The sequence below is a fragment of the Cricetulus griseus genome, assembly GCF_003668045.3.
Source record: "Cricetulus griseus strain 17A/GY chromosome 1 unlocalized genomic scaffold, alternate assembly CriGri-PICRH-1.0 chr1_1, whole genome shotgun sequence".
NCBI classification, from domain to species: domain Eukaryota; kingdom Metazoa; phylum Chordata; class Mammalia; order Rodentia; family Cricetidae; genus Cricetulus; species Cricetulus griseus.
The window spans coordinates 38,377,035-38,390,447 of NW_023276807.1; the positions used below are offsets into that span (position 1 = coordinate 38,377,035).

The following is a 13,413-nucleotide window of genomic DNA, read 5'->3' on the forward strand; positions in this document are numbered from 1 at the left end:
GTAACCCACCTGAGCTGCCTGTGCCCAGACCCCAGAGTGGTACTGAAGTTGTTTACAGTTTCTATTTGGAAACTACATGTTTGCATAGACACGCACACATGCACACTTACAAATCATTCTCTCAGGAAAGCAACACCTTTTGCTGAAACTAGACTGTTGTAAAGGGGCTGTTTTTGTAGATTTTTGCCATAACTTAGTATACCGACATTGCACTAAGAATCTTCTTATTTTAATAGTTTGACCTTGTAATGATGTTAAGGTATGTTAACATTTCAAGGATTTCCTTTTTGGGGTCCTAGGTTCTATGACTTTTATTTTAGTGTGTTGATGTATGTATGTTGGGGATCAAATGGGCAAGCGTTCTACCACTGAGCTACACCTCAGCCATTCTATTGTGTTTTATAAAAATTCAAATGAAGCTGAGGGGGAGCGCATATGCTTAGTTAAGTCATTAGTATACACAAACATTTGTTGCATAGTTCTGAAAGCTGCCTCAGAAGAAAGACATCCAGATGAAGAAGGAGTCGGTACTACTTGCCTCTGAATTGGGCTTTACCACAAGCTGCTAATAACTGTCACTAATGAGTCCTCTGCCACCTTTGCAGATAGAGGCAGTCAGGGAATAGTATACAAATCACATGAATGTTCTTGAAATATCTGTATTTTTAAGGATTTTTATTTATTTATTTATTATGTATACAGTTTTTGTCTGCATATAGGCCTGCAGGCCAGAATAGGGTACCAGATCTCATTACAGAGCCACCCTATGGGTGCTAAGAATTTAACTCTGAACCTCTGGAAGAGCAACCAATGCTCTTAACAGCTGAGCCATGTCTCCAACCCCTGCCCTATTCTTTTTTTATTTTTTTATTTTAATTAGAAAGAAGATTATTTTGCATGTCAATCCCAGGTCACTCTCCCTCCCCTCCTCCTCCCTGCCCTATTCTTTAACATTGTCAATTGTTCCTCCAAGGTCTTCCAGCCTGGTAATGGCTTGTCCCCTTTGGCCTAACCCTAACCCTAACCCTAACCCTAACCCTAACCCTAACCCTAGCCCTAAACCTAACCCTAACCCTAATCCTAACCCTAACCCTAACCCTAACCCTAACCCTAACCCTAACCCTAACCCCAACGTGTTGGCATTCTTTCTGTTAAACTAGAGAATGAATGATTCTTTTGATCAGTGAGTCACCCAAACTAGAGAAAACTAGAAACAGTAGGGAAACAAGTCTGCCTTAGAAATCCTAACTTCATTCTCTCTGTGACCAAAAACAACAGCCTGATTTTCCCCAGCCTCTCCATTGGCTGTCAGTGGGCAGTGGGAAGGACCATTTCCTAGGTATTATCTGTAAGTGTTTTATGCTACATTTATACTGTAAGAAAAGACTGACTTTTAGAAGTAGAATTTTAAAATATTGTCATGCTTAAAATAATATGAATCAAATGTGGCAGAAACAAACATGAGAGTTAAATCTGTTTATTTCCATCAAGACATGTTGATGTTTATGACCTCATGACAAAAAAAGAGGGAGAGGAAAAACACAGTAGAAATATAAAATACTGTTCCTATACCTTTTCTCTCTTCTTCTTCCTCCCTAAATCTGCTCTTTCATAAGCCTGTGATTTTAGAGTGTTATCTTAAATTCTCAGAGGAACTTGCCACATCAAATATTGGTTCTTTTGAATACAAAAGTATCACATAGTTGATAAAGAGAATAATTTTCTTTCTCATAATGACAACTGGAAAACATATGGGTATGAAAGCCTGTGTGAGAAATACTGATTTAAAAAAAACATATTTGGGTCAGCAAAGTATAGGCTGTTGAAATAATATTAGCCTTAAAAGTTAATAACAAATAGTAATGGATTCGAATGCCAAAATATTGCCTAACACATTCTGTCAACATGCATATAAACACAGCAGGAAATCCAAAACAAAAGCTAATTTATGGGAAATGATGTCCTCCTAATGATGGCGTAGACTGTGGGGGGCCACATTATAAACTACAGTCTTTACATAAGAGTCTTCATTTTACATAGAAAACGTTTGCTTTCTGGAGTATGTATCAAGTCTAATCATTACCCTATATTTAAGGGTATTTTTCTTATTTTTTTCAATGAAGCCTAGTCATTCCATATGTGCTCATGTCTATTTAGATAGTTATGAAGTTAAAAGAAAAAAATGAAAAATTCAAGATACCCAAGGAATCATCATGTCTTATTGTGCTTTGACCTCTGCAGGGTAGTTTTTAAAATAAAGCTAAAAAAAAATAGTGTCTTGTAATATGTTGATATTTTATTGATGCCGCCCAGATGTGGGTATTTTTTTCATTGCTCAAGAATACAAACACCTAAGTGTTTGTATTCTTAAATTCCTAAAAGCCCAGGAACTTGCTAGAGTTCCACAGATAGATGGAACCAGAATTGGGACTAGGACCCAGATGCCTTCTTATATAAACAAAGGGCTCCAGAAGTTATCTCAGGCCATCTATATTGCATCAGTCCCCTTAAGTGTGAAAAACTCAGCTCTGGATTTTATTTTCCCGACAGCTTCTATTAAGGGGATCGTGATGAATCTTCCTCCCAGAGATTATTTTTGGGAAGACATACCATGATGGATGAGAGATGAATGACAAGAAAGGGAAACCCTAGACCTTTGCTCGATTGGGTAAACATTCGAGATTTGGGAGACTGAATAAAACTGAATCGCAGATACTCGGGATGTTTTTTTTTTTTTTTTCAAGTCAGTTTTTCTCGCCAGATCTCAGTCCTCACGTTATCTTGTGCAGCTTGTCTCTGTGAGATGGCTTCCTGGCTCCTGTAATATTAAACAGCATTTAGGCCATAATGGCAGGCCTGCTAAGAGCCATGCTTGGTGTTGCCAAAACCTTAGAGAGCACTCCTCAGGCTTCAGGTTGCTGATGGCAAGGGTGTCTGCCTCTGTGTTCCCTTCACAACAGCCCCTGTAATTTGCTCCAAGGTTCTGGCACACTGCTGGACTCTGTCACCAGCTGTCACCACCCCCTCTTCCCATCCACACTTGGCAAGATCTGAGGACTCAGACAGCCAGTAGAAATAATAGTAGCTGTGGTAACAACTTTAGTGGCATGGTCCCCAGAGACAAGATCACATTTGGCACCTTTTCTCTCAACAGGGATCTAAAAATGGCACTGAATTTGCTACTTGGTGGTATATAATTTTATTTAATTACACATTTTTGGTTCAAGTATTCCACATGCTGGCTTCTAAGTGTCAAACGAGCATATATTGGTAAAAACACTGGCATCCACCCCCCCTGCTTTTTATAAGGAGAAGGTAACTATAAAGCCAATGTGTTTGTTCATTTTCATACACCTTGAAAAACAGGGAATGCATGCTATAATTTCTCTCATTGGGATAGTCTTCAAATCTAAAAGAAAACCCTTCATAAAATTTTACTGATGCATTTTTACTAACACACTGTCTCAAAATTATTTCAACTCACCGTTTTCCCCCCCTTTAACTTCTACTAGAAAAACCTATAGGGAAAAAAAAAACTAGAGGTTATTGACAGAATGTTTTTCAACTACATAAGAAATATTGTTATTTTCAACATCATAAAATTGGTTATAGTCTAAGGATACCACAGCCAACCTGAAAAGAGACATCCTAGGGCTGGCGATATGGCTCAGCACATAAGCGCCCTTCCCACTCAAGCTTGGAAACCTGTGTTCAATTCCTGGAACTCACATGAAGGTGGAAGGAGAGAACCGGCTTCACAGAGTTGTCCTCCACTCCCCATACGTGTACCGTGATAGGTGTGTGTAAGCATCTATACACAAAAATAATAATAAAGGAAATGTTTTATAAAGACTCAGTTTGGAGCAGACTGTGCGGCTATAGCATGGACGTCAATAGTCATTTGTGACTTGAAAGCCATGTAAGCCACTCTGAGAGTTGATATTATAACTTTTGATCATTGGCTTGAACAGTAATATTTTTTAAAAGCTCTTTAATTTCATGAGGAGAACTTGTCAGATGTTTACAACTTACTTGAAAGATGTATTGCAGGGAAATCGTCCAAGATATCTATGTTCTCCTGACCCAAAAAAGGGTAGGACAGTAGATGGTTCTTCTGACTATTACCAGGTCAACACGGGGGCCCTCAGTCACTCTCCACCTTATTTCTTAGAGGTCTGTGTTTCTGCAATGGAATAGTTTCCTGAGAACTCAGGGTGACCAGATCTCTCATGGGATCCACTGATTGTTCTAGGCTGGCTGGTAGGCCAGCAAAAGCCAACGATTATTTGTCTCCACCTCCACAGCACCAGGACTGCAAACACAGGCTACCACACCCAGATTGTTAGACACATGCTGGGCATTCAGGCTCAGTTCCTCATGCTTATGTGGCAGGCATTTGAACAACTGAGCCGTCTCCTAGCCCAGGGGTTACATTTTGATGACTAATATTTGCTAAGTATTGCCACAAATAGATGGCCTTTATATCTATCACCTTCATTTGGTTTTACTGCAAATTATGAAATAAATACTTATAATTTCCATTTCATAGGCAAGAAAACTGAGAATTTCAGAAATTGGATAATAACTGGGAGCCCAGTTAAGAAACAACAGAGCTACTATCCAACCTCAGCATCAGTTGATACATTGCCACACATAAAGTGATGTGGGGAGGGAGAAAGGGAGCCCAGGAAGCTAGGTAATTATAAGGCTTTCTAGGTATGTCAGGGGTAAAGCATGAAGTTAAAAGTGAAGCCGTCTACAAATACTTTTTATTAGAAATACCAATCCCAAAGCCATCTGTCCACATGGAATTACAAGTTGAAGGTATGAACACAATTAAGATGAACGAGAGATCAAGACCAGGCCTAGTGAGTGTTCACACTACTGGGTTACAACAGGGAAAGAGTTGTATAAGTCAGCGGGGAGCAAATGGCCTCCAAATTTAGCAGTGTCAATCAAAATACTTTTATCTCAAGTTTCTGCCTGTTGTAAAGTCTGGTTTCAGTGTAGCGATGTGTCTATACCTCAGGCTGTAGTCAGACTGTAGGCTGGGTTTGACATGTCGTTTACAAGCATAACGGGTACTGGAAGAGTATACTTCCAGCTCACTCAAAGGGTTTTGATGGGCCTGTCTCTCACCACATGGGCCTCTCTGTGAGTCTGCCTGATATATGATGTGGCAGCTGCTGTGCCCCGTGACAAGCCATGCAAGGGAGAGATTTGAACAACCAAAATAGAAGCTCAAGCCTTTTATAACCTAAGATGAGAAAAGACATTCCATGATGCCTGCCTTATGCTTCCCATTATAAGCAAGTTACTAAATCAAGCCTGCACTCAAGAGGAGGGGAATGTATAAGGGGATTAGGAATACCAGGAGACAGGGATTATTTTGAACCATCTCAGAGGTATCCCACGACAGTGGTCTAACAGGCTGGCTTATTTTTGCTTAAGTATGTGTGTGTGGTAATGATCTTGCTTACTCCGGGACCCATGCTGACAGCACTGTTCAGTGTGTTTCTATGACCCCTGCATGGCTATGCAGCAAATTACATGGGTGCTCTTGAATCTGAGTCCAGGAAGCATTACATCTTGACTGTAGCCACATTTTATGGTTGAAAACAGTTACATGCCTTCAAGGGACCAGAGAGGAGACACTCTGCAATAGATTCTCATAATATTCACCCAGGAGTTGTTGAGGGCAACTGAGAAACAGCAAAGTTCTGGGGGGGGGGACAACAATAACAACAACAAAAAACAAAACAACAACTACAAGAAAAACGGGCAGTTTACCAGAGGAGGCCAAAGGTATTGAAAACTGGAGACTAGGATGTTGACAAATACCACTACTGTGTACAGAGAGACTCAATAGAGGCAACTGGATGAGGTAATTCAAGAGATGCTTTTAAGCACAGAATAAGAATCTAGATGTGTATGTATCACACTTCATTTATTCCTGTGTCCATCAATATACAGGCCATGATACCACCTCTTGATTGTCTTGACAAGTGCTACTTAGACAGGGCTCTGCAATTATCTATGAGACTTCACCTTCCATCCTTAGAGGTGTAGCAAGAGCTGGATCATACAGTCGTTCTGCTTTTGTTTGGTTTTTTGAGGGATTACTATACTGTTGTCCATAAGTCGTAACATTTTACAGTGTTCCCAAAAGTTCATATAGGTGTTAGGTGTCTTCATCCCTTGCCAAGACAAATAATAGTTTCAAACTACAGAGCAGTCTGGGAGTCATTAACACAGCACATGAATTTTCTTGATCATATCGATTCCTTCCTGACACCTGGGGTTTGCACTAAACAGAACCCATTCCACTCTTCCATTGTCCTGCCCCATGATGGAGTCAATTCCATTCTGTCCTGCAGCCACACTTTGTGTGCACCTTGATGCTAGTTACCTCTTTGTCTCTTAGAGAATGTAGCAGCTAGTCTAGAAGATAACAGCACTTTCGGGGAAGGCTTAGAAAAAGCAAGTGCATGCTCTCCATGAAGAATGTAGCAAACACTTTACTGTGGGTTCAAATCCGCTTTCTAGCTTGGGATTCAAGAATTGGGCTCACCCATCTTTATTTGCAGGTGTATTTTATTAGGTTAATTTTCTCTCTATTTATCTACCAACATGTTCCGTGTAGTTCTATTGCACCCTGCTTAGTAATTTCTGGGACACTTTTGGCTTTTTGAGTTTGTTGCCTGTCCTTCTCATTAACCCCACGTTGGATATACATTTAACTAAAAGTATATATGAGTGTCAGACTAAATACCAAACAATGGCTGTTTCAAAGTAGGTACTGTCCTAAAACCAAACAACTCATTGTCTTCTGTTTCCACTGAGATATTAACCAACAAGTGATATCATTGGGTGTGAGGACCATTAATCAGCATGCTAAGTGGAAACAGCATCCATCTTGTTGATAGTTTCGTAATGATGTGTGTGTGTGTGTGTGTGTGTGTGTGTGTGTGTGTGTGTGTGTGTGTGTGTGTAATACAGCTGTTACCCATCTGGCAAACAATAAAATAGCTCTCCTAACACAAATGCCCTATTACTTTTTCACACTTGATATCTGTATGCAATCCCAATAGATTCTCTCTACCTTTCAAAGTCTACTAAAACCAATAATATGATCAAATCAACCATTCAAGAAAATGCAATGTCCTTTTTACTATTAAAACATGACAGTGATGGTAAACTATTTTTCTTGGAAACTTTGCCCCTGTGGATTACAGGTAATGGTTTGTATCTCCAGCAAACCAACTGGAGATTTCAAACATCAGATGTTGAAATGCACTGAGTGTTGCCTACCAAACCTTTGCTTAGCAACAAAGAGTACTGAAGTGTTCCTAAATTGCGATCTGTGAGTCAAAGCAATCTGTAGTCCTCTGACCCTGCTAAACATTGAAAAAGTGTCCCACCCCATATTGCTAGTCCAAGGAAAGAGCAAAAATTCAAACATTAAGCTATGGTTTCTGCTGTATGTGTGTAGTTTGTATACTGTTGTAAAGTTGAAAACACAGAAGGCAAACCATTCAAAGCCGAGATGTCTGTATTGATTGTTGTGTGCTAGAAAACACCTGTCAACCCTTGCTGTCTGCAGAACCAGCTCCCATTATGTTCTTCAGAAATTGCTGAAGTATGTAAAACCTTGAGGAGTGTGTGAAGCGATAAATGTTTAGAAAGCTCCTGACATTTCACTGCTCACACACTATGTAATTTAATGCAAAATGACATATGAAGATATATCTCCTTGTAAGATGATGACTTATATATTCTAAATATATAAGTCTAAATATATAATTCTAAAGTCAGAGTTTAAACAGAACCACTGGAAGACCATAAACAAGGAGTATGCATTTATTTATGCATTTATAACAGATATGCACCATAGACATCACTATCTATGTTTGCTATATTTCTTCTAATATTGTACATTTATATCAGGTGTTATTAACAGGATGTGATACTGATAACAAGATCCCAAAATTATTGACATTTTAAGAATATCCCATCTCTCATATAGACTAATAATAGACTTTCGCTCAACTGATTTTCATATATTATATCGAAGGAGTCATTTATTAATTAATAATATGTTCTTCATTCTTATGCATTTAAGATTTATTTTATTTTCACTTTTTCATAAATTACTATCTTAGCTGCCGAAGTGTTTCCTTAGGTTTAAATTTTCAGAAGTTAGAATTCTTGCTCATTTTAATTCATTGATTTAACAGATAATTATTGAAACGTACAAGGTAGCCTTAGTCCTAAACTTAAACCAAATGTCAGACAATGTGTTCCACTTGGAACTCCAGCTCCAAAGGATCCAGTGTCCTCTTCTGGAGTCCAGAAATACATCCCCATGCATGTGCGCATACACAGACACACATACACATGACATTAAAATAAAAACCATCTAAAATAAAGAAAGGCACCAGTACATTCAGGAAAGTCTTCCCCCAGGTGTCAATCACTGCCATCTTGAGTAATAAGGTGGATTTTACAGTGAGTTGGCAGCTTTGTAGTTAAAAGGGACATTTATTAAAATGTGTTATGGTCTAGATAGACAACACCAAATGCTTTGAGAATCTAGAATCTAGATCTAGAGTGCATAAATGAAACCCTTATATAGCAAAAACTATCCCGCTGAATGCCAACTATGCTTCATATGCTCTATCGAGAATTCTTACGTCAATTAAATAAGCTTGGCATGCCTCATTTTTAAGTAAACATAATACATAGCATTAATTTTTCAAAGATCAAATACGAGATTAAGGATTGAACAAAAGCCTACGTACATCCAAAGCCACTGCCCTTTGCCCTGGTACATTGTATTTTTCTTACTATATTATTTGGATATTTAGCATCAGTTCTCTGTCAGGGGCAATTATTATACTACCTCTGAGATAGTTTCTTTTTCCAGTTCTAAATTCCAATGAACATAATGATTAAAATGTCAAAACAAAGTTGTCTTTCACATTACACTACTGTGGCCATCATTGTGTTTCCCTGTAAATATGCAGCCTCCCTGAGGAAATATTCCAAAGTGTGATCCATGGCGATAAATGTCTAGTCATTGTTAATGGTTAATATGCCAGTGACGTGGTCTTCTAAATATTTTAGACAAATTGAAAAAAATAATTTACTAAAATTTAAATTATGGTACATCTATACACTCATAATCATATCACATAGTTCTTTAGTTATATTTTCTAAATGTTTTAAATAAGGGACATTGATTAAACATAAAAATACAATAAATGTCTGTGACTTATAAATTTATAAAGTCAATATCATTCTCACTTCAAAAACCCACATAGATTATTCGATGGGTGCATGTCGTTTGATCAGTGATATTACTGAATCTATGCTATAAATTCAAAACTTATTCATCCCAATTAAAGATGTTGCACTTTTAGCTAGACATGGTAGCACATGCCTGTAATCCCAGCACTCAGAAGGCAGAGACAGGTAGATCTCTATGAGTTCAAGGACAACCTGGTCTGTGTAGTGAGTTCAGGGACAGCCACGGTAATGTAGAGACCCTGTCTCAAAAGAAAAAAACAAACAAATGTTGCACTTACTTTTGTTTTACACATCTAAATCTACTGTGATCATCCCATATGCCATCAAGTTCCTCTGTGAAACATGTTTTTGCTTTTATCACAATCCAGTGGAAAACATCTTGGTTGTAGAGAACACAGAGCATTTGTAACAGTGTGATAAATCTTCAAATGACCTGTGGTCAAGAAGATTTGGCAAGTACCACTTCAGAGAATTCTCAAGCTTTCTTATAATGTGGAAAACAGACAAACCAAAGTAAATAGTGCTTAAGACCTTCCTGGTACCAATTAGCAGCGTAATGCTCGATCATTATTGAAGCACTGTCATCGTGCACAGCACTGCGCCGTAGATTGCATGTGTTTGAGGGATTCTGCTTTATAATTTGTATTGCACAATTACCCCCGTTATTTCAGAGGATGGAAATCTGAACTTTATATATGAGTCTTGTTAGAAACATGCTAAGCGCTTGCCTTTGGAGCTCGAAGCCACAGACCTTTAAACAACTTGTATGCTTTACCCCCAGCAATGCATCTATTTGGCCTCAACTGGCACTTACAGCAGACTGAGAACGACACATTTGAGAATGGAAAAGTGAATTCTGACATCATGCCAACAAATACTGTATCGTTACCTCCTAGCGACAACGGTAAGAGAAAGAATCGTGGAGCCTGTGCTCTCTTTAAACGTCATTCTCCATCAATGTGGTTGTAGCCATGTTTGCATTCCACTCATGTGGGAAAATAGGCTTGTAGCTGGTAGACATCGTCTGCTCATGAGGACTTTTTGTGAATTTATTGAAAAGTTGACCGTTCACACTTTTATTATGGGAATAATATAGTTGTCTGCCTTCAGGGGGCTAATGATTTGGCTCTTATTATTACAAGTGTGAGTTTTGTTTTCAGTAGACAACTGGAGTACAGTTCAGAATGTCATCTCTCGTGGTACCTTGGGTATATTAAGTTTTCTTAATTGGACTTGTACATGGAGTTGTGATACCCTATTAATCTTACTATAAAAGCTTTTATATATAAACTACATTAAAGGATTATAACTTACTGACCATTCCCGGTTGCCCTTTGTCCAAACCTTTTAGAGTTTGCACTTTGAGGTAATAGAGACTTTTCAATCAATTGTCTCTGAATAAAAACGGAACTTCAGCGGCTAGAGGATGCTGTATTTCATTTTTCCAATATAAACCCCTCAAAATGGACACGTGCATATGTATACTTGTGCTGTGCATAGTTTCATGTTATTTCTGTGTATTAAGGTACACACCTTGGCACTTGCCCCTTCTGACATTCTGAGTGATGTAATGATGTTATATCTCAAAACAACCTGCCAGATGTGGGTCTCTTCTGTCACATGATAAATTATTTGCTTTAAAGAATTTCCTTAGCTCTTCTGCCTCTGTTTCCCCCTGGGGTATTTGTACTGCACTTTGCCACCAGCAATTTCCATTTCATGTGCCTTGTTTCTTTGCAAGGCCACAACAAAGGCAGGGCTTCTTTAATAAGCATCTCTTTTTCATGCTCTCCTTTACTGCTAGGCTAGAGTTTTGAACATGTTCTCACTCATTACCCTCTCATCTTTTACTTTAAAAGGACTCTATGACAGTGTTTCTCAACCTGTGGGTCTCGACCCTCTGGGGAGGGCCAACGACCCCTGCACAGGGGTCACAAAAGACTGTCTGTATATCAGATATTTGCATTATGATTCATATCAGTAGCAGTATTACAGTTATGAAGTAGAAATTAAGATAATTTCATGATTCCTTCCCAGTGTGAGGAACTGTATTGAAGGGTGGCATCATTAGGAAGGTTGAGAACCAGTGTTCTGTGGTGCTTCTCTTCCACCTAAAGGGAACTAAGGAATTTTACACTGTAGATTTTTCACAATGTTGGCAAATACCCCCCATATGGAACCTTTTATACAAAGAACTATAATCTGGTATTTGCCATGTCACCACAGGGCATCACTGTAGAGTGGGTTAATGGCAGAGAAGAACATTTTCCTAATTGAAACTGTGAATACCAGGTTTCATACAGTAAACTTTAATTAGCGTTACTGCCATGCATTTTTATACATTGGTGCCATATGTAAATAGATCAAGAAACTACACAGAAATTTAGATCTATTTGTTTGTGTTTATTGAAATTGAGACTATCCCTGTAGGAGGATGATCACCACAATGCTATCGAAGTGGTACTTATTAATTACAGCAGAGATTAATTTTGCAAATAACATCATAATTCTCAAACATTCTGTCTTTGTTGTGGACATTTTGTTTATCGGCAGCATCCAAACCTGTTGTTATTAAGATGGAAATGTAACTAATTGGTGTCACTGAACTAAAAATGTGGGGTACTGAGTAAGCTGCTGGTTATAGATGCTCACTCTAGGCTCAGCCCTGGCTCCTGACATTTCTCTTCCAAGGAATGCCAGCCCATGTCAGCATCTCCCAGTGTACATAAGCATATATTCAAATCTGAATCCTTCATGTGCTTATTGGGCAAAGTGAGTAGTTGTTCAGGTTTGCAAGGACATTTAGAATAAATAACTCTAGAACAGACACTCTGGGATCATATCAGTTCCACAGCACTAGAACCACACTATAGGACTACAATTTCTTTATAGTCTCTGAGAGATGTCTGAAAATAGTTACTAAATAGTTACTAAACCTGGTGACTGTAACAGCAATACATGTCCATCAAACCTGAACACCATGCACATGTACATATATATATATATATATATATATATATATATGAAATTCCTAAATTAATATTTGTCTTTACATTGAAAAATGTGCTCCAGTGCTTTCTATTGTGTTTCACTATATCTCCTTCAACAAATGCTAACTATAAAATAGTTTCATGTTTTATGGAGAGCTAAAGTTTCAAAAACTACTCCTCTCACTAGACCCATGGCTGACATGTGCCACTGGAGTAACTGTGTAAGTTTATCCAAAGGAACTCTTCCCTGGCTGTATAAAAAAAACCCAAAGTGGGTGGTAACAGTCCTCCCTTGACTATTCACTTGTGAACACTGGAGAACTGGCCTCCAGCTTCCCAATAGAACCATGGCATCTATGGAAGTTTCAGTCCAGGAAAAAAATAAAAATAAAAAGGTCTGTGTCTTGGCACAGACTTTGTTGAAAATGTGACCTAAACAAGTCACTTGTCTACTTTCTCATTGTTCAAATAGCCCAAAATCCCCATCCATGTCTCATGCACGAATTTCCTTCTGTTTTTCAAGTAAAGACTCTTGGTATTTAGTTCTTCAGAGGGACAGAAGGAGACTATTTGCAAGAATGGAGGAACCTATAATCTGGTTCCTCTAAAAAAGACCTGTTTGATAAACTTATGATACCTGTGAACCATCACCCACCACTTTAGATGTGCAAACTGCTCCAGACAGCAGATCACATGTTCTCTTTGAAAAGTCTGACACCACAACCTTAGAGAAGCCTTAAAATCTGTCACAAAATCCACTAGGAGAATTAACTGTGCTAAGCATAATGAGGAAATTACTCCCCAGGTTTGAGATGCAGTCCTCTTAACTCTGGTGGTACTATTTCGTTTGCATTTTGTAATCATCATTCAAGAAACAATGGCTGTGTTAATGGCTCTGTAATCTTTCTGCTTACCCTCCTTCGCCAAAGCTTCTCAAAGGCGGTTGCTAACTAGAAGGAGAATCCATATTACAATGCTGCCCTTTCCTCATCATTCCCAACACTTTCTATGGCTGAAAGTTGTAGGGGTGATGTAGCAGAAGTGTGGGGTCTCTGGCAACACTAACAGAAATGGACAGAGTGGATGAATAGGTGAGATTAAAGTGTGGGTCTCA

The 13,413-nt window shown here is 38.6% G+C and overlaps 1 protein-coding gene across 1 annotated transcript in view; it reads left to right on the forward strand.

Moving 5' to 3' along the window:
- The window catches only part of Tenm3 (teneurin transmembrane protein 3), a 590,659-nt gene that overhangs the window by 448,483 nt on the left and 128,763 nt on the right, over nt 1–13,413 (forward strand). Inside the window, exon 6 of the mRNA XM_027391059.2 lies at nt 10,091–10,213. Coding sequence (XP_027246860.1) covers nt 10,091–10,213 — 123 coding nt within the window. The remainder of the gene's footprint in view (nt 1–10,090; nt 10,214–13,413) is intronic.